We start from the raw sequence: 27,991 nt of genomic DNA, 5'->3' as shown, positions 1-27,991 counted from the left end.
CTGGGCCCACCACCCACGCTGCCCCCATGCTGCTCCTCACCCTCCTCCTGCTCTTGGAGCTGAGCCTGGCAGGTTCCCTGGGACCCGGAAGCTCTGCTCAGATCCTGCCGGAGAATCACATCGACCTCTCGGGACCAGCACTGTGGATGCCTCAGGCCAGCCACCACCGTCGGCGGGGCCTCGGCAAGAAAGAGCAGGGCCCAGGCACACCTGGCTGGACCCAGGATGGGGCTGTGGTCACTGCCACCAGGCAGGCCTCCAGGCTCCCAAGGGCAGAGGGGCTGCTGCATGGGCCAAGTCCTGCAGGCCTGCTGCAGGACAAAGGTCTGCTCCGGGGGCTGACTCGGCCCTACCCCGAGAAGGAGAGCCGGACTCCAGGGTCAGAGAGGATGAAGAAACGAGGCAGGGAGCACAAGAGACGGAAGGAGAGGTTGAGGCTGCACAGAGGTAGCTGGAGGTCTGCGAGGGGGTGGGGCCCTACAATGGGGGGAGGGGGGCAGTAGGGGAAGGGGATCAGACCCAAATGACCAAGGGGATGGACTTCAGGTGACAGACATGGAGGCTGGAGGTGGTGTCAATGGCAGGAGCTTCCTGGGAGGACAACTGGATGCCCCAAAGAGGGCAGGTAGTGGACCCTCAGAGGAAGAGAGGGGTCTCACTAGATTCAGAGGGATCTGGTGAGAAGAGGTGCTGGGAAAGGCTGGGGTCAGGGTGGAGCAGGGGAGGAAGAGAAGAATATGTGGCCATAGAAGCTCAGTCTTATCCATAGATCATCCTCCTGATTCAGGAAGTTCTACCTTGTGTCTGACCTAAATCCATCCTATTGTAAGTCCTAAGCAGAGATGGGACAATTCGGTGCCCCCCAAGCGCATCACTTAATTAGCGCTGAAACACAGAGCAGAGCCTAAGAGCTTAGACTCTGAAGAGCTTAGACTCTGAATTGCCCCAATTCATATCCTGGCTCCACGACTTCCTGGCACGTCACCTTCCTGTGCCTTGGTTTCTGCAAAGTGAAGGCAAGGCCCCCTGTATCCTCATGGTAGACTCAGAGAAATTTTGCTATCTGGAGTACCTAGAACAGTGTCTGCCATTTGGCAGGGGCCGCAGCAGTGGTTGTTTCTATTCAATAGTTAATTCTCAACTTTCTCTCAGATGCTGAATCCATCCATGTCCTCTGACCTGGACATGGCTTACCCAAGGAGAGCAGTCACATCCTTATTTCTCCTGCCTCTGCCCTGTTTGTTGATGGAGTTTCCTCCCCATCCTTCTTTGTTGTTGTTGCTCAGTCACTCAGTCATGTGACTCTTTGTGACCCCATGGACTGTAGCATGCCAGGCTTCCTGTCCTTCACTATCTCCCAGAGCCTGCTCAAACTCATGTCCATTGAGCTAGTGATGCCATCCAACCATCTCATCCTCTATCATCCCCTTCTCCTCTTGCCCTCAATTTTTCCCAGTATCAGGGTCTTTTCCACTGTGTTGGCTCTTTGCATCAGGTGGCCAAAGAATCGGAGCTTCAGCTTCAGCATCAGTCCTTCCAATGAATATTCAGGGTTGATTTCCTTTAGGATTGACTGGGTTTGATCTCCTTGCTGTCCAAGAGACTCTCAATAGTCTAACCTCCTTACCTTCCTTCATGTTCCTTTCATGTTCCCAAATCCCCTGTGAGCTCCAGACTCCCTGAAACATGTTTCAGCATCTCCACCCAGCTGACCCCTCCCCAGTCTCCCCTGGCGAGAGCCCAGGCAGGCAGCCTCAGCTTCAAGTCTCTTTGTGTGACAAGACTGCCTCTAGGGGCGGGCCAAGAGCTGCAGGCATAGATGGGAGCGGGCTTCTGCAGGAAGTGGGTGATGGAGCCTCCAGCCCCCTTTTCTCCTGCAAACAACTGAGGCTTGTTTCCCTGCCAGGCCCACTGAAACCCCTCAGGTGGACAGAACACAGTCAGAAGAGGGGGCCGAGCTTAGATTCTCAGCCTCCCACCCCTGGGGATCATGTGTCAGGTTGGTGTGAGGGTGGTAACATCCTTGATGCCAAACTGGAAGGCATACACCCTGCATGGACTCAACCCAGCCCAGCTCCAGTCCTGGCTCCAGTGGAGCAACGGGGCCCTCCCACAAGAGTGAGTGAGTGGAGGAGGGGACAGTGGCCATCTAGAGCTCAGGCTGGATTCATCTCAGGAGGGTGGGGTGGCCCCAATGGACCCAACCAACCTTAAAGTCAGCTCTTGTCTGAGAAAAAGAGGCAAGCATAAGCGTGGGCCCTCTAGCTTTTCTTGACGCCTCCTGGCTCCTGTGTGCGTGTATGTGTTAGTCACTCAGTCATGTCCTAGTCTTTGTGACCCCATGGACTGTAGCCCAACAGGCCTCTCTGTCCATGGAATTTTCCAGGCAAGAATCCTGGAATGGATTGCCTTTTTCTTCTCCAGGGAAACCTCCTGACCCAGGGGTTGAACCCAGGTCTCCCGCATTGCAGGCAGACTCTACCGACTGAATCACCAGGGAAGCTGGTTCCTGACCACCCCTCAACCCTCCACACTTTCCCCCTCACACTCATCCTACCCCATGCCCGTGTAACTTGGAAGGCGGCATCAGTGGTTAAAAGTATTGATTCTGCATTAGATGGACCTGGATTTAAATTCAGATTTCAATACTTACTGGCTGTGCACCCTCAGACAAGTCACCTAACCTCCTTGTGCTTTACATCCCTGGCTGCACTCCATCAAGCTGAACTTGGAGTTGCTGGAATGTTGTTTTAGAGGGAGAATCCCCAGCAACACTGCAAGTTCATCCTAGACATTCCCCCTTATCATGCCCCCAGCCTCCTGTTTCCAGCCCCCTCCCCAGGAGGGTGGGCAGCAGTGATGCTGGTTGAGCCAATAACTTGTTCTATGATTCCTGCTGCCCCCTAGCTTGCAGCAAAAACTGCGGGTCCTGCTGTGGGCTGATAGGGGGTGATGAGCAGATAAAGTCGCTGTGTTCCCTGCTCCTTGTCTCAGGCCGAGCTTTGGTCAGAGGCCCCAGCTCCCTGATGAAGAAGGTGGAGCTCTCAGAAGACCAGTCCCCGGATGCTTCGATGGAGGAATCCTCCACCAGCCTGGCCCCCACCATACTTTATCTCACCACCTTTGAGGCACCTGCCACTGAAGAGTCCCTGATCCTTCCCGTCACATCCCTGTGGCCCCAGGTAAGGGGCTGGAAGGGTCCTTGGGGTGACCTCATGCAAACCCCTCCTAGTACCTTTAGGGAGACTGAGGCACAGGGGCGGGAGGGAGTTGGTCCAGGCCCATGAGGCTGGATGGAAGCTAGTTCTCCTGATGCCCATCCAGCCCAGCTGTGGCCAGCCAGCCCACTGTCCAGGGAGTGCTGCCACTGTCCAGGCAGTGGTCCAGGGGCTCATTCTATGGAATTGACAAGGAATCAAGTGCCAGCTCAGCACACTGGTCTCTGAACCTAGAAAAGTCAGGCTTTGGGGGAAGAATTTTGTACACCTCGCAAAGGACAGAGAACAACAATGTCTAAAACCATGTCCCCAAAATCCAGAATTAACAAGCTTTAGTTAACACTTTGATGCATCTGCTTCAGACCTTTAAAAAGAGAGGGAGCAAGCAAGCAAATGTGGCAAAAACACCAACCATTGGTGAGTCTATGGTAGTTTAGTCGCTAAGTCGTATCTGACTCTTTGCCACCTCACAGACTGTAGCCCACCAGACTCCTATGTCCATGGGATTTTCCAGGCAAGACTACTGGAGTGGGTTGCCATTTCTTTCTCCAAGGGATCATCTTAACCCAGGGATCGAACCTAGGTCTCCTGGATTGCAGGTGAATTCTTTACCAACTCAGCCACCAGGGAAAACCCCTTGGTGAGTCTAGACAAAGGGTATTTATTCTTGCAATTAACATGAAGTGCGTCATTGCACCTCTTCAGTGGCTTTGAACATTTTTTCAAAATAAAATCATTAAACATGACCAATAAAATAATTCATGTAGAAGAAGTAAAACTTTTTTAGCAGGAGATCTTCCTTATTCTCTTTTTGGGTCTTGCACTCCCTTGAGATCCTGATAAGCCATCTCCAACAAATCCCACGGTTATCCATGCCATCGAAGGGCTCCCGAAGCCCATCTGTTGAGAATCCAGCCCTATGGCATGCTTGCATGCTCAATCACTTCAATCATGTCCCACTTTTTGTGACCCTATGGGCTGTAGCCTGCCAGGCTCCTCTGTCCATGGTGTTCTCCAGGCAAGAATACTGGAGTGGGTTGCCATGCCCTCCTCCAGGGGATCTTCCTGACCCAAGGATCGAACCCAGGTCTCCTGTGGCTCTTGCCTGGCAGGCAGATTCTTTACCGCTGAGCCGTTAATGCCCATGTTCACAGATCCAGCCCGGAAACCACAAAGGGTGCGTCCGGGGGGTCTAGAGTAGAACTGAGCTATGGGCGTGGCCTCAACAGTGCCATGCCATGGCAAGTGCCATGCCATGCTATGCCATGACATCTGTAGGGGAGAGAAGGGACAGGGGAGCGAGCAGCTGGGTTTCCTCCTGAGCGGACACGCTGCCTCCCGAGCCCCCTCCGCACAGAGCCTGGGGACTGCAGCCGCTGCCTGTAGGTGCTGTCCTGCCTGGGGGCGGCTGCTCCGGGAAGACACTGCTCAGGTAGCTGCTGGAGCCCGAGGCCTGGTGGCCATCTCGAATTCCCCAGGCTGAGATTGCCGGCTGTTCAACACGCCATGAGCTGGCCCAGGAGCCCCTCCTTTGCCCTCTGATCCTGGGGCTCCACATTTCTTCTTCCACCTTTTGGGATCTTCAGGCTCCCTCTTCTCCACCCTCCTCTGCAGGCTCACCCCAGGCCTGATGGGGAGGTGATGCCCACACTGGACATGGCCTTGTTCGACTGGACTGACTATGAAGACTTAAAGCCTGAGGTCTGGCCATCCACAAAGAAGAAAGGTACGTCTGCCCACACCTCCATGCCCCTGCTGGGCTCCTCCCCTCCCCCACCATGCCCTGGGATAGGAGCCTGGTGACCCCAGCCTGACTTACAGATGTCCAAGTTGGGGAGAGGGGCATGGAGTCTATAAGGGAACAGATACCTGAAATAGACATGTTGCTCTTAAGTGCTCATCACACACTGGACGGATTCCAACTAGCTACTCCTTTAACATGAAGAAAATAAAAACAGGTCTGTTCTGCTGTTGATCCCCTCTGCCTTTTTAAAAGTATTTTAAAATTTTGTTTGTATTTATTTATTTTGGCTGAGTCTTTGTTGCTGCCTGGGTTTTTCTCTAATTGCAGAGAGTGGGGGCTACTCTCTAGTTGAGAGGCGGGGACTGCTCACTGTGGTGGCTTCCCTTGTTGGGGAGCACCGGCCCTAGGGCAGGCGGGCTCAGTAGGTGTGGCTCCCCAGGCTCTAGAGCACAGGCTCAGGAGTTGTAGCACACCCGTTTAGTTGCTCCAAGGCATGTGGGGTCTTCCTCACCCAGGGATTGAATCCGTGTCTCCTACTTTGGCAGGTGGATTCTTTACCCCTGAACCACCAGGGAGTGTGTGTTAGTAGCTTAGTCGTGTCTGACTCTTTGGGACCCCATGACCCTCCAGACTCCTCGGTCCAAGGAATTCTCTAGGCAAGAGTACTGGAGTTTATTGCCGTTCTCTTCTCCAAGGTATCGAACTTCCCGATCCAGGTATCGAACCCAGGCCTCCTTCATTGTAGGCAGAATCTTTACCATCTGAGCTACCGGAGAAGCACTAGGGAAGCCCCTCCACACACACTCTTTTTGTCCACTCTCTGTGGCATATGGGATCCTAGTTCCTCAACCAGGGATAGAACCCGTGCCCCTTGCATCAGGAGCACAGAGTCTTAACCACTGGACTGCCAGGGAAGTCCCCTGATCCCATTTTAGAGAAGAGAAAACTAAGGCAGAAAGGCTTCATGTCTTACTCAAGCCACACTGTGGAAGTGGTGGTGTGAGCACTCTGACCCTGGCATCCAGTGCTTCCTCTCTGCTCTGATGAGCCTCAGCCTCTGACCACACGTCCTGTTTTCCCCAGAGAAACACCGCGGCAAACTCTCCAGTGATGGGAATGAAACATCACCAGCTAAAGGGGAGCCCTGTGACCATCACCAGGACTGTCTGCCAGGTACCAAACCAGCATCATGTTCCAGGCAGTAGACAGGGCACTGGGGGAACCGTTGTGGGGGTGGGAGCGGGTGGGTCTTCCCAGACACATGAGTAGGATCCTTTAGGGGTAGTAAATAATAACAACCACTTTGATGAGAGTTGCTGCCATACTTTATTCTATTTCATTCTCACAGCAACCCAGACAGAGAGGGACCCTGTCATTCCCAATTTTCAGGCAAGGAAATTGAGGCTCAGAGAGGCCAAGTGTTTCAGCTGTGATCACAGAGCTCGGAAGTGGCTCAAACTTGGGTCTGCTGGTTCTGAACCACTGCCCCACACTGCCTTAAGTCAGGATGACCCTTCTCCCGACTTCTCCCAAACGTCTTGTCGGGCTTCATTCTGTCTTCATCCTGTCGTGACACTGCTGGGCTCCTGTGGGTGCTTTGATAACATCCTGACCTGTTCAGCAGCTGAGCCCATCAATACAGTCTGAGAACAGGGGCCTGGGGTTTGGATGGATGGTCTAAATCACTGGCCCTCGACTGGGTCACTCGGGACTTCTGGGAAGCCGAAACCGAGATAGAGTTAAAAGGGCAGGAGGTTTCTGGGGATGGTGGGGGATAAGGTCTGTGAACAATGAAAGCAGGAGGAGGGAGGAATGGACAGGAGTCTGATACAATCTCAGCCAGCCCAATGGGCAGCTCCAGAACAAAGACTCCCTGTTAGAAGAGGCCCCCACTGGGCAGAAATAGCCAGGCCCTGGCAGCTAGTCACTGCCTGGGCTGTTCTGCTCAGGCCCAGTGTGACATCATCAGCCCAGGAGGCTCCTGCAGGTGTTAACAGTGGGGGCTGGCGGCTAAGTGCTCTCCTGCCCAGTGGACTGCAAGGGCAGAGACTTGAGTGGCACACCTCGGCTCTTGTTAATTCAGTAACCAGAATATTCTACAAAACAGCAACCAAACCATTTGGCATTGTGTAAGCCAGACCACCAGCTCCCTGACAAGCTGTTTCCCTTCCGAACGGTTTTTCCACCCAGAGCAGGAAGAAAAGGCTCAAGTTTGGGCCAACTGAGTGGCTCTGAGAGTTGGCTCTGTGGTGGGCGAGGTCGTGCCTGGGGCTGTGTCTCAGGGGCTTCTGTTTCCCCATCTGTCAAAAGAGGATGTTGGCGTCCATGATCCCTGCAGCCCCTCCCAGCCTCACACTGACTCCACACCTGGCGGCCCTCTAGCCTTTCCACCCAGTGGGGAATCAACAGCGCCGTTCCTCCTCCCATGATCAATCAATTGCCCATCTGGGGCGTCTAGGGTCTCAGCTGCCCGCCCTCTGGGGACCTCGGCCAGGACATCCGTTGGTGGTTCCGGCTGGGAGGCTTGTGCACCAGATGGTCCACCCGGCCAGGGGCAGCCCCGCCACGGAGATGATGGATCTCCTGTCCAGCGGGAGCATGTATGGGGTGGCAGGGGGGTCTGCTCGGCACGGCTGACCGCGTGTGCTTGCCATGTGGGCAGGGACCTGCTGCGACCTCCGGGAGCATCTCTGCACGCCCCACAACCGAGGCCTGAACAACAAATGCTTTGACGACTGCATGTGCATGGAAGGTGAGGCCAGATGCCGGGGGCTCCCTCGGCACCGAGAACCTTGCCACCTCCCATTCTCCTCGAGGCAGGGGTGGGCAGAGAAGGGGGTGAGAGAATCCCTGGGGGGCTGAAGACACTAGCAGGCACAGCTTTGCTCAGGGCTTTCCCAGTCTGTGAATTCATTTAGCCTCCATTCCTGGCATCGTTGCTCAGAGTTGCTTTTCTCACCTCTACAAGCTGGTATGATCTCCCATAATCTGGAGACGGGAGAAGGGAGAACAGAGAAGTGTATCTTTTAAAAGAAGATCAAACTTGAGAAGGCTGGTGCTTTCACACCAGAATTCTATTGCAGGGGAGACATTCCAAGTGTGATAACAAGGGGTGGGGAGTGAATTTCCCAGCGCTTTCCCAAGGAAGGAGGCTCTTATCCAGCTGGCCCCCTCTTTACTTCCTCTGAGCTCCCACCTGGAGCAGTGTGTGCCCTTCTGCCCAGGTGTGCCTCGATGTACCCAGCTCTGTGCTAAGCACTCTACCTGTTAGCTCCTTAGTCTTCACAACCATCTCAGAAGGGAGCTATCATTCTCCCCATTTCACACAAAAGTAAACTGAGGCACAGAAAGGTTAAATCACTTGCGCAAACCTCTGTAGCTAGAAAAGTGGGGGAAATATTTTAAATTGTATATTCTGAAAATTTTCAAATACATATTAAAGTCGTCGGAATAGTATAAAGAACCCCCATTTCCTATCATCCAGTTTCAGTAATTCTCACTCACGGCCAATCTGTGCTGTCCCCACCCCATCCAGTCCCCTCACTGCAATAGGATTTTTTTTTTTTTTTGGCAATAGGATTTTGAAGCAAGTCCTAAGAATTTAGATATTTTACCTGTGAATATTTCCATATATACATCTAAGAGACAAGTACTCTTTTACAAACAAAATACCGAAAATGCACAATAATTATTGGATGTCATCCCACCTCCAAGGTTCACTTCTCTAGGGTGAGGGGTTTGACCTTTGTCCCTTTGTGAACCGTCCTGAGGTACACACCCTATTTTTGCTCACAGTAGCCTCAAAAGTTATCTGCTGTGAAAGCAATAAAGCGGCTTCAGTCCAATTATTCATTTGTCCAGTTGGTCAAGACATATTTCCTGAGTGCCTACTATGCGCCAAGTTCTGATTAAGACATTGGGGATTCAGGGGTGAAGAGAACCAACAAGTTCTCCACCCATGGATTCCATTCTAATAAGATGAGCGACAGCAAATAACTGGGCTTCCCTAATAGCTCAGATGGTAAAGCATACGCCTGCAATGCAGGAGACCCGGGTTCAATGCCTGGCTTGGAAAGATCCCCTGGAGAAGGAAATAGGAACCCCCTCCAGTATCCTTGCCTAGAAAATTCTCTGGGCAGAGGAGCCTGGCAGTCTACAGTCCATGGGGTCACAAAGAGTTGGACACAACTGAGCAACTAACACACACACACACACACACACACACACACACACACACACACACACACACACACAAGCAAATAACTAGATGTCTATAAAAAGGAGTAGAACTGCAAAGACAGTAATTCAGGCTGGCCTGGGAGTTATTTTAGAAAGGATGGACAGGAGTGGACAGCAGAACTAGCCACCTGAAGATGAGAAGTTGGGCAGGAAGGGAGAGTCCCAGACAAGCAGCAGAGCAAAGGCAAGGACCTCGGACAGGAGCAAGGCTGGCATGTCCGAGTGTGCCTGGCACACAGCAGCCACACGGTGGCACAAGAGGAGGTGGGAGAAGCTGGGGGGTAGGATCAGAACTTCATTTACATTATCATGTCTGCAGGGTTTTTTTTTTTTTTCTTTTTTTTTTAGTATTTATTATTTGGCTGCATCAGGTCTTAGGTGCTTCGCCACGTGTGGGATCCTTGTTTGCCCACCAGGGATCAAACCCATGTCTCCTGTTTTGCAAGGCGGATTCTTAACCCCTGGACCATCAGGGAAGTCTCTCAGCAGGTTTTAAGAAAGTGAAAGACCTGGTCTGACTTTTGAGTATACCATCTCACTCTGGCTGCAGGACTGTGCGGGGCAGGACTGGAGACGCAGGGACGAGCTAGGAGGTGAGGGGATAGAGGCAGGCAGGGGTGGAGATGCTGAGAAGCCACCTTCTGTTGCCTGTGTGCAAGGTGGGGGCCCATTTGGTGGAGGAGGAGACTGAGGTGCATAGCAGGCTGGAGGGCACTCCAGTCCAGGAAGCCTGGAATTAGCACCAGGGCCTCCAGGTCCAGCCTGCCCAGGTGAGGGGGATGTGGCCCTTCTGCTGCACATGCCCAGGTGGTGCCCTGCTGGATGCTCAGTGGGCAGCCCTCTGCCAGGGAAGCCATGCTTCCTTCTTCCCCTGGGCCTCAGTTAGGAGGGGGAAGCTTTCCAGGCCTTCAAAAGATAACCATGCAGCCAAAGCCCCATCTGCTCATTTCCCTGGTCCCTCCCATCCTGGTCAGTCCTGCCAAAACTCTCATTTCCTCCCTGCAGACTCAGACTCTGGGGAAAAAAAGAAATTGAGTGGAAATGACAGCTCCTTAAAGATGGTCCAGGAAGAGACTGTCACCCAGATGCTACAGCAGAGGGATCCAAGTGATGCCAGGAACCCTCGTGAGGACCAAGAGTCCTGAGGACTTCTGAGGAATTCTGAAATGTTGGATGCAGGTCCCAGAGCTGAAGTCCAGCAGTCTGGGCCAGCCTGGAGGGTTCCAGAAGGGCTTCTAGGGCTACCATCCACTCCTATTCATGGTCCCCTGCCCCTCCCAAGTCTCACTCGTCTGGCCACACATCTGAAGGCTCAGTGATCCACGTGTTGGTTCTAGACCCCTAAGCACAAACTTCACAGCAATTTCTGTATTCTCTTGACAGTGACATAAGCAGATCTTAAACTGGTGATGGCCCCTCTCCCTGTGGCCACTCCTAACCAGAAATGACGAGATTGCTCTGACCACACTGACATCTCCTTCCCTAACCCCCGACCCTGAATCAGGAGGATATGGCCCTTTTTTTTTTTTTGGCTGCATTGCTGTCTTAGTTGCAGCACACATGATCTTCATTGTGGCATATGGACTCTAATTGTGGCTCTTAGACTCAGCTGCAGCGAGAGCTTAGTTGCTCCATGGCATGTGGAATCTTAGTTCCCCGATCAGGGATCAAACCCACATCCCTTGAACTGCAAGGTGACTTCTTAACCACTGGACCACCAGGGAAGTCCCGGGAGGATGTGGCCTGAAATGAAAACCATGCCTACCCATGTATGCCAGGGGATGTCTATCATGGGCCATAATTTAGCCCAAGCAGGAACTCCTCCCACTGGTGGGCCAAGAGGGCCACGCCTGCTCTAATTAAGGTGGTCAGGGAGGGTTCCTCTGAGAAGGGACTGTGAAGGAGCAGCTATGCCAAGAGCTTCAGGAAGGGATTTCTGGCTGTGAGAACAGCAAAGGCGCTGAGGCTGGAAGTGGTGGGGTGTATGAGGAAAAGTGCGAAGACTAGGCGTGGCTGGAGTTAGAGTGAGGAGGGGTGGGAGGTAAAAAGAGCAGACAGGGGGCAGGGCAGGCCCCAGAGAGTCTTGCAGCCAGGGGAAGCAGTTTAGATCTCCTCTGGAGTGCAGTGAAGAGCCACGGGAGGTTTTATAGGGAAGGACAGAATCGAAATCTCTTTTATTTATTAGTAGTATTTGCTGTGCTGCATGGCATGTGGGGTCTTAGTTCCCTGACCAGGGATCAAACTCAAGCTCCCTGCATTAGAAACACAGAATCTTTACCATTGCACGGTAGGGAAGTCCTGCATCCCTTTTAAAAATAATTTTAATAGACTATTTTTAGAGTCGTTTTAGGTTTACAGGAAGATTAGACAGAAAATATAGCAGTCTCATACGCCTTTCCCAGTTTCCCCTGTTATCTTACAGTAGTGTGGTACACGTTCTAAGACTGGTGAACCAATAGTGGTACATTCTTAAGTCCATAATTTACATTAGTGTACACTCTTTGTGTTGCACATTCCTTGGGTTTTGACAAAGACTAGACATGTACCCACCATTATAGATAGTATCGTACAAAATAGTTTCGTGGTCCTAAATATCTCCTGTGCTCCATCTGTTCACTCTTCTCCGTCTGTGATTCTCTTTTTTAAACCCATTCAGGCTGCTGTGCGGGGGATGGATTGGTTGTAGGGCAGAAAAAAAGAAGGCAGTGATAGTGAAACGGTGCGAGGCCGGGCGTGGGTGGGGGGAAGAGCGAGGGGGGACTGGCTGGTCTCACCCACCTTGCCTCTCTTCGCTCAGGGCTGCGCTGCTACGCCAAATTCCACCGGAACCGCAGGGTCACCCGGAGAAAGGGGCGCTGCGTGGAGCCCGAAACGGCCAACGGCGACCAGGGGTCTTTCATCAACGTCTAGCGGCCCGCGCGAGGCGCCTCTGCACCGGCCTGGGGACTAGGCCCCGGAGATTTGGAGAAGCCGGGCAGTTTTTTTATAACTAGCGGTGGCAGATCAAATGCGGGACCAGCTGACTGAGGCTGCAGGCTCAGATCCAGGACGCTCCGTCCCGAGCCCTGGACGAACTGCCCCTGCCCAGGAGCCGAGCAGCAGCACACCTGCACCCACCCCTGGGCGGACGGGACACCGACACCGCCTGCGCATCCCGGTGTCCGTGTTCTCCGCGATGGCAATGTCGAGAGTGCCCTCTATCGTCCAACAGCAGCACTGCAACGGTTTCAAGTTTCAAAAGGAAGAGGTTTTTGAGCTGGAAAAGAATGGAAACTTCTGGAGAGATGGTGGTGAAGTCGCCCAGTCGTGTCCGACTCTTTGCGACCCCGTGGACTGTGGAACCAAAAGGCGGGAGATGAATACTGAAGCACCTTCTATGTACCAGGCACTGTGCTAAACGTGGGCCATACGTTATCTCGTTTGTCATATGACCTTTTAAAGTAGGCATAATCACCATTTTACAAGTGAGGAAACTGAGGCAGGCTTAAATGATCTTGTCCAGGATCCCAGGTCAATGCTCCTCAAACCTTCACCTTGTGTAAGAATCCCCAGGGATCTGGTTTAAAATGCAGATTCCAATTCAGTCGATTCTGCATTTCTAACAAGGTTCGGGGCTTGCTGATGGCTCCTGGCGACCGGGGACCCCACTGAAAGCACCAGGTCCCAGGGAGTCAGGAGTGGAGCCGGCGTCTGAACCTGGGTTGCCCTACTCCAAGGCTCACATCCTTGCTCTTCCACAACCAAGGACTCATTCCAAGTTCTCCACGGCTTTCGGTGAGAGATGTGTGTTCCCTGGTGGTTCCTTTTGCTGTGGTGAAGGTCAGAATAACACAGTTCTCTTCCTTCCCTGGACAAAGGTGTATCGTTTGAAAGAAAGAAGAAAACGTGCATTACGCACCTGCCTGCTTACAAGGCAGGATTTGGGCAGACTGGAGAACTGGTGTTCTGAGACTGGAAGTGTTTAAAGGAAGCAGTAAAGCTGTTCCTTCTGTCTCTGGCCCTGCTCACCCCGTCCTGGGATGTGCACTTTGGAGGGGCCTGAAAGCTGCCACCCCAGGGGTTCTTTAGCTTTTGGAGTTCATGACCTTTGAGAATCTAATGTAAGCAGGGGCTCAAAAACACACATTGCCAGTTGGCACCCACTTTGTATACTCTTTAGTGGTTCTAGGTCCCCCAGAGACCCTCCCAGGTCTACACTTCTTCAACAGAGTGTACTGAGGGGTTTGGGGGTATCTCTTCTAACTGCATCCACCACAGGCCAGACCCATGAGCCCACCCGAACACCTTCCTGAGCTGATGTGACTCTAGCGGCCAACTCAGGAGAGTCACTTAAATCCTTTCACCTGGCATCTCACTCCTGACCAACCCTCGGGTCCAAGGCAAACAAGGTTGCAAACCTTCGCTCTCCAGATGCCTTGCTGGCCTGGACCCCAGCCAGAGGGACCACGCCCACAGGATGCCGGGGCTGTTTACTCCATTGGGAAAATCAGCTGGAGTCAAGGGTATGGCACCGAGGAAGACAAACAGATCTAGAAGAAACCAAATACACCGGCTCTTTTCTCCTTATTCAGGTTCAAAGGGCATGGGAATCTTAGGGAGGGGAGGACCACAAGAGATCAAAGCCGGCTATTTGAACATTGAATCTGCCTGCAGTTTTGTCTGAGACCAGACAAGGCCTGTGCTGTGTGCCTCATATGGGGTGGCCGATTTGAGGTCATGATAGAACCCTAGCGGGGGTGGCTGCAGGCATAGAACCCAGAATTGCTTTTGTTTGGTGGGGCGGGGGGGTGCGGTGGGCAGTGGTAAGGGTGTCCCTGGCCATCAGTGATGGAAACAGAAAAAATTAGGACAAAGCTGGAAGGCTTAATGCAGCTATCAGTGCCTACCAAGGGAGCTCCACGGCTAGAAATTCAGGGCCTATCTCTTTGCCCTAGCTACTTCCATTTTGCATTTGCAAAGGCAAAGTGGGTAGAATTCTCTTAACTCCAGAGTTAGGGGTCTCAAAGCCCCCTCTGTGTTTAACAAACCTCTCTGCCAGAAGTTCTTCCTTAGGTCTGCCTTAAATTTCTTTTGCTGGTGCATAGGCCAATATTCTCGAATCCAGGGTTCAACAAACTTATCATAAAGGACCAGATAAATATTAATATTATAGGCTGTGTTCCAATGAAGCTATTTATGAACACAGAATTTCAGATAATATCACTTGTCACAGATGATTATTCTTTTGATTTTCTAAAACACATTTTAAAATGTGAAAACCTCTTAACTTGCAGACTACACAGAAATAGGCAGTGGGCTGGACTTGGACCCCTGGCCATGGTTTACCAATCTCTGCTTTAATCTGCTGGTCTCAGCCTTGGCTACACATTAGGACAGTCTGGGGAACTTTCAAAGTTTCCTGAGCCCACCCGCAAAGATTCTGGTTTAATCGCTCTGGGTTGTGTCTGGGCATTGTACTTTTGCAAGGCATCCGGGTGGCTCTAACATGTCACCTGGGCCTGGGCCTGGGACTCCTGCCTTCATCCTCATGCTGGAGTGCAGCTGCTGACAAACGGCCTGCTCCACCACTCACTACCTTGGTGACCCTTGGAGACTTCATTAAGGTCTCTGTGCCTGGATTTCTTTATCTGTAAAATGGGGCTAATCACTCTTCCTTCATAGGGGTGTAGTGAGATGTAAATACAAAATCCTAGCAACATGCTTGCTACAGTGCCTGGCACATAATAAGCCCTTAGTGTTAGCTAATTTATTTTCTAGGATGATTTTAGCAGGTGTTCTGTTTTTTGACAATGATCCATCACATACTCAGAAATCAGTTCAAAGTCACCATTCAGGATGCTTCCTCAAAGCATGTTCCCTGGAACATGGGGCTGTGAGATGCTCCCTTAGGAAAGAGGGGATGTGGTTCTGTGGTCAAAGAGGTTTGGAAAACTGTTCTGGACTCAGCCCGAAGCAGCATGTACAGATTCTATCCACTAAGGCAGAGCTGTGGATGTCAGTGGCTATGCAACAACAGGATCCGGAGTTTCTAAGTATATCCCCCCTCCTCACCCTGAGGCTGGAAAGAACTGAGCAGGAGGCCAAGTGGAAACCAATAGCTACTGGGACGATCACCTGTGCCCCCTACATTCCTCCTGAGGGAGCTTTCCAGCCATTCCCCAGAGATACTCACTGTTCCCACGGGGCTGCCTTTCCGTGACTTGTCTGGTGATGCCAAGAGTGGCTCCTGAGCCTGCCAGAGATGGGCGAAGCGTCAGAGGACACGAGAACCATGCCACATGGGAATGTGACAGCTTCACCTGCTTCTTGAGGAGTCACCGAGCCATATGTCGTGTCCCGAAGCCAAGACCCCTTCCACCACCTAGAAGCTACAGGTGGAGCCTTTGTTGTTAAGTCACTCAATTGTGTCTGACTCTTTGGCACCCTATGGACTGAAGCACGCCAGGCTTCCCTGTCTTTCACCATCTCCTGGAGTTTGCTCAGATTCATGTCCATTGAGTTGGTGATGCCATCCAACCATCTCTTCCCCTTCTCCTCCTGCCTTCAATCTTTCCCAGCATTAGGGTCTGCCTTACTTCAAGCCATATTCAACACATCCAATATGATCTAATGTCGAGATGACGGGCATCAGCTTCCTGGAAGGGATCCGCTTTGCAGCTGGAGAGACATCTATGCAACCTGCAAGGAACATGTTTATAAAACAACAGAACAGCAGCAAGGAAAAATGGGTGCTGGGAGAGACAGCAGGAGAGGCCAACTATTTGGGCTCCTCATTGGGGGTTGCATGCGGTTGACAGGGACACCATGACCTTCATGATGATCATCACTCCTGTGGGAGATGGGAGGGCATGTGCTGGGGAGGGCATGGTAGGACTTGCCAATCTGAAGAACCAGGGGCTTCCATCACAGGGAGTATATTTACTGAATCCTAAATCAGGATGGTGGTCTGGTGGAGGATAAGCAGCCTCTTCTGGATGCAAAAGACTTTCTGGTCCCTCCGTCCTTTTTTTGTTATTGTTGGGACAAGGAATAGTGACTTTATTCGGAAACCCAGCCAACCCCATCTTGCCTGAGTTAGAATTCAGGCTCCTTTTATATTTAAAGGGGAAACTCAAACACTTTTTGGTTTCCATCAGCCTTCGTCTCTTCCTCCCTGCAGTCAGTCGTTCACAGGTGGACCTGATCAGGATGTTCCTTTTGTGCTAAACAAAGATATTTTAGCTTAATGCTCATTATCTGGGAAGCAGGGTTCCCAGTAATGGGCCATTATGTGTAATTTAAGTTTATAGGCAATGTCCCTGTAGTGATTAATTTGTAATAGGTACAAAAGGTCTTCCCTATCACAGTTCCCATTGTCAATGTCCGTTCCACAGTCTTGTGGGGGAAAGACCTAGGAACTTGGCAGAAATGTGGGATCCCCACTGGGACCTACTGAATCAGTATCTCTAGGGGTGGGTTTTCACAAGTTCTCCAGGTGCACAGTAAAAGTTCAGAGACACAGTAGATGCAGAGAGGGAGACAGTATCTCTAGGGGTGGGTTTTCACAAGTTCTCCTAGTGCACAGTAAAAGTTCAGAGACACAGTAGATGCAGAGAGGGAGACAGGATGGTCAGACAGCCACGGACATTTGGATGATTCAGGGGCGTTTGCATATGAGTGTGAGGTTGACCAATCTGAGATCCACTTTGCCTGGTTAACAACCAGCAGTGACCAACTTGCAGGCTCCAAGGCCCTGCCTGCTGGGCTGGAACTGGCCTTTATTTTTAGAGGAAATGAAGTGGAGCATCTGGGCCTGGGGCCTCAGTCTTTGGCTTTTCTGGCCCTTGGGCACTTCCCTGGAGGACTGTGGTTCCTATTTATAAAGTATGGGGGCAACAGGGAAGTGGGGAGTTGCTACGTCCTTGAGTCCCATGATGGCGTGTTGCATGTGCTCTCTTGAGCTGTAAATAAAGAGATGGTGGTTAATAAGCTTTCCTGTTGTCTCTCTCTGCCCCTCCAGATGGTCTGTCTTGCAGACAGGGAGCACTGTCAGGGTGTTTCGGGGGAACTCAGCCTGGTATTTCTCCAGCTACTTATTCATTCACTCTGCACCTTGGATTAAGCATTTGCTCTGAGCTAAGCAGAAGAGAGTGACAGAGGATGAGATGGTTGGATAGCAGCACCTCTTCAATGGACATGAACTTGGGCGAACTCCGGGAGGTAGTGAGGGACAGGGAGGCCTGGCGTGCTGCATCCATGGGGTCACAAAGAGTCTGACGTGGCTCAGCGACTGGACAGCAAAGCGGTACACAGGCAGGTAGGGTCTCACCCCCACCTGGCCTGCGTCCTGGTCCTTTAACCAGACCTTTGTGGGGGAATTTCATATTTTCATCTTCTCTCACTTTAGGGTGGGGGCAGCTAAGGTCCCAAAGAGATTACAAGGCTGGCCATATACAAGGCTGGCAAGCACATTGCAGGCAGAGAGTGCTGAGAAAAACAGGTGCCCTCTTGGGCAGAATGAGGAAAGCAAAGCACCACCACCTAAGGCCAGGCCTGGGCAGGCTCAGATGCTGTCTTGAGAAAGGGCGTGAACTGGCTGGCGGTGGACTGTCTTAGCACCAGGAAGGACATCTGTTATCTCAGTGGCAGCTCCAGCCAGCACCACCCAGCTGTGCAGACCAGACCCCCTCCAAGCCTAGCTGGTCAGAGCAAGGCTATGTTATGGCTCTCAGTGGCTCTGTGTCCTAAAGCCGAGGGAGGGTCCAAACCCTCCTGGGAGCCAGAGTAACCACAGATGTGGGAAGCCCCTAAAGGCCAAGGGTCCTTGTGGAGATTTCCCTGCCCAGGCACCACTGAGGGACTGGCTCCTGCAGCCTGGACAGGGAAACCCCCCTAATCCAGGGTTTCTATAACACAGGCCTGGGGTGCCAGTGTTAGGATCCTCTGAGGGGCAGACCCACGGTTCTGAGGCTACCCAGGCCCCTGACTCAATCTCTAGGGGTGGGCTTGGGAATCTGCATGTTGATAAGTACCCCCTCACCCCACCCCCAGTCCTGAGAACTACTGCACCAAACCTTCCTGATAACTCACATTCTTCCCTGCTAAGGCCCCAGGTAGCTGGCAAACCTCCCACTGAGGGTGGATCCCAGGAATCAAGCCCAGGAGGTCCCCTTTCATATAAACAACTGCTCAACTCAGCCATTGTAGTGCAAAAGGCTCCAGAGACAACACAGAAATAGATGAGCACAAATGCATGAACGTGGTTGTGTTCCAATAAAACTTTATTGACACCAAAGGGCAGCAAGCTGGATCTGCCCTTGGTCTGTAGTTTGCCAGGCTCTACTTGTTACTGCTGACCCTGGGATCAATGGTTATAGAAAGGCATGCTGGGCTTCTAAAATCTCCCTTTGTTGTGGAATGTCAACTCAAACCCATTTCTGCTAAGGAGGGTCTGAGCAGTCTGAAGTGAAGGGTCAAGACCAGTTGAACCTGAGGCCATGGGGACTTCGATGGTCTGTGCTAGCAACGTGCATGAGGCCCTCAGGGGATCAGGTGGCTGGATTGGCAGTGTCTCGGGGTTCTCCAGAGAAACAGAACCAACTGAGCATTTGTATTTATGTATCTTTAAGTGTCTATGTGTTTACTTTTTCTTTATATATGTATTTATATAAAGAGATTTATTTTAAGGAATTGGCCTACGCTACTGTAGGAGCCATCAAGTCTGAAATTTGCAGGGCCAGCCAGCAGATGGGAAACTCAGGCAGGGCTCAATGTTGCAGGCTTGAGGCCATGTTTCTTATTCCCCAAGACCTCAGTTTTTGCTCTCAAGGCCTTCACCTGATCGGGTGAGGCCCACCCACATTCCTGCAGGTCATCTCCTTTACATGAAGTCAGCTGCTTGTTGATGTTGACCACATCTGCAAAATGCCTTCACAGCAGCACCTGGAGCAGTCCAAAAATATAATCACGGGGGCGGGGGCAGGGGGAGCTCCTGGAGTTGGGCTTCCGAACTATAGATCCAGATCACAACAGTTGGGTGTGTGATAGCATTGTCTGTGATGTATCGTGAAGCTCTAGGCCTCCTTGCTCCGTTTGCCAGCTTTAGCATCAGGTGGCAGCAGCTGCGGTTACCATCTGTTATGTATGTGGGCATGGGTGCTTTGGTGTGCCCAGAGGAGTGTCTGGACCTGAAATTCCACTTGGGGTGGATAGGATGCAAGGGTGCTGTGAGTTGACCCATGTAGGCAAGTGGCTAACAGGGGCGCCCCTTCCTTTCATTGCACCCCCACCCCCAATGCTGTATCCTGAAACCCACTTGTTTGTGCTGGGAGGCCAGCCTCAGGACAACTGGGCTCCTTCCACAATGGTGATTGGTCAGTGCAGTAGGGCTGGGTAGTCAATTGTGCACATTGTGGTCCCAAAATGTCCCACTGTGTTCCCACCCTTGACCTTGAGTCAGCTCCTTGCACATAGTGAAATCCAGGGTTAGCGGAGAAACGCATTCATCTGAACACTACCCTGACCTCTGTTTACTGAGCTGACTCCAGTGCACGAGGCACACACCCTCTGGTGTAGCTGGAAGTTGTTAGAGCCCATTTTGCAGAACAGGAGAACTAAGGCACTAAGAAACAAAGGCCACTTGTCCAAAGTAATGTAGTTACTTAGTCGCAGAGCTAGGGACAACTACCCAAGTGTCTCTGAGTCAAACCTAACTGCGGGTAATAACTCCCTGGCATTCTAGTCATTAAGACTCCACACTCCCCTGCTATACGGCACAGGGAGCCTAATCTGGTGCTACGTGACCACCAAGAAGGGTGGGATAGGGTGGGTGGGAGGCAGGCTCAGGAGGGAGGAGATAGATATGCTGCTGCTGCTCAGTCGCTTCAGTCATGTCCAACTCTGTGCGACCCCATAGACGGCAGCCCATTAGGCTCCCCTGTCCCTGGGATTCTCCAGGCAAGAATACTGGAGTGGGTTACCATTTCCTTCTCCAATGCATGAAAGTGAAAAGTGAAAGTGAAATTGCTCAGTAGTGCCGAACTCTTAGTGACCCCATGGACTGCAGCCCACCAGACTCTTCCGTCCATGGGATTCTCCAGGCAAGAGTATTGGAGTGGAGGATATATATATATAGCTGATTCGAATTGTACAGGAGAAACCAACACAACATTGTAAAGCAGTTATCCTCCAATCAAAGGAAAAAAAGAAAGAAAGATTCTATGCTTCCAATGCAGAGGGTGTGAGTTTGGTCCCTGGTCAGGGAACTAAGATCCCACATGCTGTGCAGTGCGACCAAAAATTAAAATAAAACCTGATTATGTCCACCAGCCTCATGTTCCTCTCAAAGGCCACAAGTTCACTGAGCACCTACTAGGAGTCAGTCACCGATCCTCACCCTCGGGCCTATCCACTTGGCAGATCACAGGACTGTGAGCTCACCCGGGGCTATCAAGGCTGCTGTCCAGGCCAGCGGGGGTGGGAGGTGGGACAAGAGCTCTGGCCGCAGGTCCCAGCCCTGGGCTGCCTGAGCCAAAGGTCACCCACTCACCTTCAGGCAGCCTCCTGGAGGGCTCCTCAGAGAGAAAAGGGGTCGAGATTCCTCCCAGGGGCTTTCCAACTGGTGGAATCCGAGGAGGCACCCTGCTCTGTCCCACCACTGCTTCCTCATTCTTCTCTTATCTCTCCGCCAGCTCCTTAGTGACCCCCAGCATGTGAGCTGAGACCTCACGGAGCCTGCAGCAGAGACTGAGAGCCGGTGAGCAGGCAGCAATGGGTGAAAGCAAACATCAAGATAAACCCCGCCTCAGATAGGCATCCAGGGAGCCACAGCGCTCAGCAGCATAACCGATCTTGTTTGTGTTTCTGAGCGATCACTGAGGAGCAGCCAGAGCTCTCACGTGCCTCCTTGGACTCCAACCCCATCCACGTGGAGAGAAGGGAGGCCACACAGAGAAAAGGAGGCAGCAGCCTGAACTCAGGACAGAAATGGGACAGGCAGTGGAGGCGAGAGGCAGTCAGCATGTTTAGTGAGGGGCCTATGAAATCAATCTGCTGCCAGTGCAGGGGACATAGGTTCGATCCCTGGGTCAGAAAGATCTCCCGGAGAAGGAAATGGCAACCCACTCCAGTATTCTTACCTGGAGAATTCCATGGACAGAAGAGCCTGGTGGGCTACAGTCCATGAGGTCACAAAAGAGATGGACAACAACAATAATAATCTCAAACTCCCAATCCAGCAATCCTCTTTATGTCACCAGGTGTATGCATGCATGTGTGTGTGTGTGAGCACATGTGATCTCACAGTTGTTGTTCAGTTGCTAAGTTGTGTCCAACTCTTTGCAACCCCATGGACTGTAGCATGCTCGGCTTCCCTGTCCTTCACCATCTCCCGGAGTTTGCTCAGATTCATGTCCATTGAGTCAGTGATGCTATCTAACCATCTCATCCTCTGCTGCCTCTTTCTCCTTTTGCCTTCAGTCTCTGGGATTAGCAGATACAAATCACTACACACACACACACACACACACACACACACACACACACACACACACACACAATGGATAAACATCAAGGTCCTACTGTATAGCACAGGGAACTTTTTTCAATACCTGGTAATAAACCATAATGGAAAAGAATATGATAAAGAATGTATAGATACATATTGTTGGTGTTTAGTTGCTAAATCATGTCTGTCTCTTTTGCAACCACATGGCCCATGTAGGCAACCATGCTCTTCTGTCCATGGGATTCTCTAGGCGAGAATATTGGAGTGGGTTGCCATTTCCTTCTCCAAGGGATCTTCCTGACTCAGGGATCAAACCCATGTCTCCTGCATTGGTGGGCGGATTCTTTACAACTGAGCCAATGGGGAAGTCCACAAATATTATATACATACAATTGAATCACCTTGCTGTTCAGCAGAAATTAATACAATGTTGTAAATCAACTATACTTCAATAAAAATAAAGAGGATTGCTGGAGAATAGATGAGGGGAATGAAGAAAATGCCATAAGACTGAGAGTCAGAGTGCAGCTGAGGGGCTGGACTTGTCTTGGGCAACGGCCGGTTACATTGCTTTCTTTCTGGCTGGCATCTCACACGACCACCGGGACACAGCAAAGCACAGGCAGTTTCCTTTCTGCCGTCTCCACCCTCACCATGGGGTCCATAGTGCGTTGTGATGAGTTCTCTGATAGCTGACTTGAGCATGCGGGTGTCTGGAGGCATGGGGAAATATTGCAGAGTTCAGTGAGGCTGTCCCAGGATGGGGCCCACCCAGCAGTGATTTTCACAGGGCCCCGAGGAGCTGGCAAAGCAACTGGAACATTAGAAATTATTGGCTGCATTTTAGGGCTCAAGAAGGAGTATTTAAGGAGACTGACTGGGGCCTATAAAAGTTAGTGATGGATGCTGCTGTAAGTCTCAATTCTGTGCCATTGGGATAATTGTTTCAGAATCAGTCTCCCAAAATGAAGGGCATTATTATAATAAAACTCCTCGTATTTGCACCTACCTTTATATATATATAGGAATAAAATTGATAAATTGTCTCTATTAATGATAAATGTTCATCTATGTATATATGAACTAATTTAATAATTAAAGAAAAAAAAGAATCAGTCTCCCTTTCTTATGACTAGTGATACAAACAGATGCCTCCCTGGAGAGGAGGCTCTCACACCTCCTGGCAATGTCCAGGCTCCTTCAGAAAACCCAGGAAGAGAAGAGCAGAGTTACCCACCCTATCATGCCCCCCCAACCCCTGGGGCACATGCTTCCCCAGGAACCATCCCTTGCCTGGCTCTGAGTGAGTGATGCCAGGAACACAGATGATCTTATTGACAAGTCACAATGACCTTTGATACTTTCAGAAACTTAGTATCAACCAGAGACCAGGCCAGAGGATCTGGGAGCTCAAGAAAGCCATACTGACTCCAACCCTACAGGATTCTACTCAAGTTTCATCACTTCTCCTGCCCGTCTCCCACTGTCTTTGCTCAGAAAGAAAGAGGTCATGTCCTCATATACAAAGAACCACCCTGACTGATCCTGAGTGGCCCCAGCCTGCAGCAGCTTGAAGCAGGACTTTGGTTCCCGGCCAGAGATTGAGGTAAGGTCTCAGCAGTGAGAGCACCAAATCCTAACCACTAAAAAAGAACCTTGATGCTGGGAAAGATTGAGGGCAGGAGGAGAAGGGGCAAACAGAGGATAAGATGGTTGGATGGCATCATCAACTCAATGGACATAATCTGAGCAAACTCTAGGAGATAGTGAAGGATAGGCATGCTGCAGTCCAGGGGTGGCAAAGAGTTGGACTGAACAACAACAAGACCAGTGGTCAATGACAAGGCCCTGGCCCCTCAGCTTTGCAGAAAAAAATTCCCACAAAGACAGAAAATATTGAAGCAAAGTATTTATTAGGAGGAAAAACAGAGTACAGTAAGTGTGGATGTACACAAGGGCGGGCTCAGAGGGAGAGTGTCCCTGTGGTAGTTTGAATCACTTTTATGGGGCATTTCTTCCAGGTTTCCTTTGCCTGGTTCTGAGGCTGCACTGGTTTAGTTCAGGGTCCTCCCACATGTGCATGCCCATCTCTTAGCCAAGATGGGTTTTAGTGCAGATGACAGTAGGTAGGTAGACATCACTTACTATGAGGGGATGCCCTCTCCTTTTTTGACCTCCAAGGAGCCTTTCTGCACATGTGTAGTTGGGGAGGTCTCCTTAACTTCGAGTATGAGGACGATGTGGTCTTTTATCTCTTATCTGGCAGGGCCCAGCTTCTTCCATTATCTTCCTTGTAGGGAGTTTCTGCTATTATAACTGCGTCCCCTGTGGCTCAGAGTAAAGAATCCATCTGAAAGTCAGGAGGCACAGGAGACGTGGGTTTGATCCCTGGATCAGGAAGATCTCCTGGGGAAGGGCATGGCAACCCACTCCAGTATTCTTGCCTGGAGAGTCCTATGAACAGAGGAGCCTGGTGATCTACAGTTCATAGGGTTGCAGAAAGTCGGACACAACTGAAGCAACTTAGCACACATGCACAAACTGTTATGAAGTTTCCGTCCACAGGGGAGAAACTGTTCCTAACCCTAACCCTACCCTACCCCCTCAACAGGGGGCCCATCTATCTCCTGCCTCATGACCAACGAAACACCTCGGCCTTCCCCTACCCTTAGGCCAAGAAACACAGAGCTGGTGTGTTTCTCAGCTTTTCACAAGCTGAGAAGAAGCACTGGGGCAGAGGTCTCCAGATCGAATCCGGATCCAGCATGAATCCTGGTAGCACCCAGGGGCCACAGCTCTGCCTTTCAGGCCCTTCCCTGATGAGCTTCCTGGGTAGGGCCTGCTCTCTCACAGGTGCCTGTGACTTTCGGACAATATTTTGGTTACTTTCTCTGTTTTGTTTCTTTCTGTTGATGTCACCCACTTGCAGAAGGAAGTGGCCAGATCACAGCAGAACTGTTGAGTGTCCGGTACATTGTGGCCCAGAGGACAGTTAAAAATAATTTCAAAGCCTTATTCAGTGCCTCCCACAGCCTGGGGCCTGTTTATCGCTCTCTCCACTTTTGAGATTCAGAAAGAAATTCAGAGATTAAGCAACAAACCCAAGGTCACACAGATATAGACTGGCAGCACTGGGTGGGGATGGGTGAAGCAGGGGTACAGTAAAGGCTGGGGAGGCAACAGCATGCTGAAACACTGAGGTCCATCTCCAAGGCTTAGCTAGTGGGAAAGAGGTATAAGCGTCTCCCAGTCCAAGGGGCCTTTCCCTGCTGCTTCAATTCAACAGACATGTATCAGGGGCCAGGAGCTGCTGAGAGATGCCAGAATATGCTATGGTTTTTTCATAGCAGTACAGCAGTGATTTGCTTATTGAGCACCTACAAAGTGCCAGAAGTTATGTCAAGCATGCATCACCCTGAGGTTTAAGATCACTGCTAGGAGGCAGGGCAGGGATCCAAATAATATCATTGAAGAACACAGGTGAGCATGGGGAAGAAATGGCTGTGACTGCTTCATTGGGCATTTGTATAACCAGCAGCACTGAGTGGCTTCCTGACAGAATCTGGATTATTCCGAGGACAAGTGGGTGGCAGGTTTTCCCCCGTGCCCATGATGGAAGTCGTGCCAACACACTGGTTTAGCTGGTGTATTCCCTGAACACTATGTGCCAGGCAAGTGTGGAGATGGCAAGACCGTCCCAGGGCTTGCAGCCTAGATTGGGGAGGGTGAAGGGGGGCAGACAATAACATGTCAACAAGTAAATGGAGAGGTCAATACCTTCAAGAACTGATAACTGCTACAAAGGAAAAAAACTGGATGGTTACTACCATCTTTGAAAACAGTTTGACAGTTTCTTAACAGCTTAAGTATACACACGTCATGCGGTCCAGCCATTCCATTCTAAGACAGTCACCCAAGTAGGTCTTCAATAACTATTCCCTTAATGAATAAATTAATGCATCTATTCTGCATGACAGTTTTTTGGGTTTTGTTTTGTTTTCAATTGTGGTAAAAAGAAATAAAGTTTACCATCCTAACCATTTTTAAGTGTACAGTTCCAGTAATGTTAAGTACTGGCTCCCCTGATGACTCACACAGTAAAGAATGCCTGCAATGCAGGAGACCCAAGTTTGATCCCTGAGTCAGGAAGATCCTCTGGAGAAGGGAATGGCAACCCAACTCCAGTATTCCTGCCTAGAGAATCCCATAGAGGCTACAATCAGAGGTCGCAATGAGTCAGACATGACTGAGCAACCAACACACACACACAATGTCAAGTACATTCGCCTTGTTGCGCCATGTCATTTACTTTTCATCCTGAAGGTACTGAGGATAAAACTCAGCTGAGACAGACAGAATTGGTGAGGGACATGAAAAATTTAAACTTGACTTCCAGAAGTGTACTCCCTAAAAAATATGGCCCCAAAGCCTGTGCTTTGTGAAGGTCCACTTGTCCTTCCATAGTCAGAGTGGGTCCTGGCAGGAACTCTAGCTCCTTGGAGGACAATTTCACTTTCTTTTGTCCCTTTGGGCTCCCTCCCCACCCCTGTTGGGTCTGCCCCACCTCCACCTTGCCCCAGAGTGCCTCTGGCCCCCGCTGGTCAGATGAAGGCAATGTCACTGCAGGGACATTCCACAGATACAGTCTTGTATTTCATCTGGCTCCAATCTGTCTTCCCCTCCTTGCCTCACTCCATCTTTGCATCTCAGCCCAGGCTGTATTTTCCTGTGAAAATACAGTGGAGCTGAGTGGCTACATGTCACAGTCCTGAAACCAGACCTCTTTGGTCTCTAGCCCAGTTTCATACCTACTAAGGATATGCCTTTGGGCAAGCCCCTTAACTCCTCTTAACCTCAGTGATCTTATGGTAAATCAGGATAAGAATGGCACCCACACCACAGTGGTTGTTATGAATATTTATTATGAGCACTTTTCACATTGTCTGCCACAAAATTGTACTTAATAAACGCCAGCTCTAATTCCAGGTATTGTTTGTTTTGTATTTTCTCCTTACAAGGTGATCAGTTTTATTACATACCTACATCCTTGGATTAAACACCTCTACGACTGAGTGACTTCACTTTCACTTTTCACTTTCTTGCATTGGAGAAGGAAATGGCAACCCACTCCAGTGTTCTTGCCTGGAGAATCCCAGTGACGAGGGAGCCTAGTGGGCTGCCGTCTACGGGGTCGCACAGAGTTGGACATGACTGAAGTGACTTAGCAGCAGCAGCAGGATCCAAGGTTTATAGGAGACATCTCTTAGAAGGAAACAATAATGTTATAATATCCACTAGTTATTGAGGAATTCCTCTTTTCTAGGTACTATGCCAGTAACAATAATTTATGATAATTGACTAATAATGAATATCAAAACAGTAGCAAGTCCTGATCAAGGGCTGTCTGCCAGGCAATGTTCTAAACATTTTTACATATTAACAAATCCTTATTAACAAATTCAAGATAACCATCCTTCAAGGAAGATACTATTATTTTTCTCATTTTACAGATCAGAAGACTGAAGCACAGAGAGGCAAAGTGATTGCTCAAGTAGAACCAGTAAGTGGACAAAGTTAGAACTGAAACTCTTTTCTCTGGTCCAGCTAGTCCTCTGGGCTCTGAATCCCAACAATCGTGCCCAGTGTAGCTATCTGTCCGGTCTCTGAAGCTTACCAGCTCTCTGTTACTCTGGCAGATGTGCTATTCTGCTCAGGGGGCTGGACAGCTGTGTCTCCAAAAGGGACATTCAAATAGGCCAGCGGACTCCGCGACCTTGCAGAAGACCCCACTGCTGCTGCTGCTAAGGCGCCTCAGTCGTGTCCGACTCTCTGCAACCCCATAGACGGCAGCCCGCCAGGCTCCCCCGTCCCTGCGATTCTCCAGGCAAGAACACTGCAGTGGGTTGCCATTTCCTTCTCCAATGCATAAAAGTGAAAAGTGAAAGTGAAGTCGCTCAGTCGTGTCCGACTCCACACCCACCTGGAAAACTCTGCTCTTTGTATCTAGAGAGAGTCTGTATCTTGATAGGATCTTAGGACCCACCCAGCCAGTCTTTCAGGTTTCCACGTGGTCTCTCCCCTCCTGGAAAAAAGAATAAGCACTCAGAGGGACGGACCCAAGGGGATCCCAACAGTCCTGAATAAGTCTTCCTTACCTTTAAAGTAAGTGTCAGTATCATTTTTTCTTCAAACATGAATTAGTTCATTCATCCTCAGAAGGATTCTATGAGGTAGGTAACCGTCTTCACTTTCACTGGGGAAGGAGGGAGGAGAGACTGTGCCCTCAGGGATGAGACACCATCTATT

The 27,991-nt window shown here is 50.7% G+C and overlaps 1 protein-coding gene across 1 annotated transcript; it reads left to right on the top strand.

Moving 5' to 3' along the window:
- On the top strand, positions 2–12,166 carry DRAXIN (dorsal inhibitory axon guidance protein). The gene is made up of 6 exons (XM_005690675.3): positions 2–447; positions 2,995–3,182; positions 4,833–4,944; positions 6,046–6,135; positions 7,625–7,714; positions 11,999–12,166. The coding sequence occupies exons 1-6, from the start codon at positions 27–29 to the stop codon at positions 12,109–12,111; spliced, it is 1,014 nt and encodes a 337-aa protein (XP_005690732.1). The 5' UTR covers positions 2–26; the 3' UTR covers positions 12,112–12,166.

This window comes from Capra hircus, chromosome 16, assembly GCF_001704415.2.
Source record: "Capra hircus breed San Clemente chromosome 16, ASM170441v1, whole genome shotgun sequence".
NCBI classification, from domain to species: domain Eukaryota; kingdom Metazoa; phylum Chordata; class Mammalia; order Artiodactyla; family Bovidae; genus Capra; species Capra hircus.
Note: the sequence above shows the minus strand (reverse complement) of the source record. Positions and strands in the feature narration are given on the sequence as shown.

Bases quoted from the DNA above. Each gene is read 5' to 3' on its own strand.
- DRAXIN (XM_005690675.3), top strand. From the start codon at position 27: ATGCTGCTCCTCACCCTCCTCCTGCTCTTGGAGCTGAGCCTGGCAGGT. The intron at 3,183-4,832 runs GTAAGGGGCTGG...CCTCCTCTGCAG, and splicing joins TCACATCCCTGTGGCCCCAG to GCTCACCCCAGGCCTGATGG. The intron at 7,715-11,998 runs GTGAGGCCAGAT...CTCTTCGCTCAG, and splicing joins CGACTGCATGTGCATGGAAG to GGCTGCGCTGCTACGCCAAA.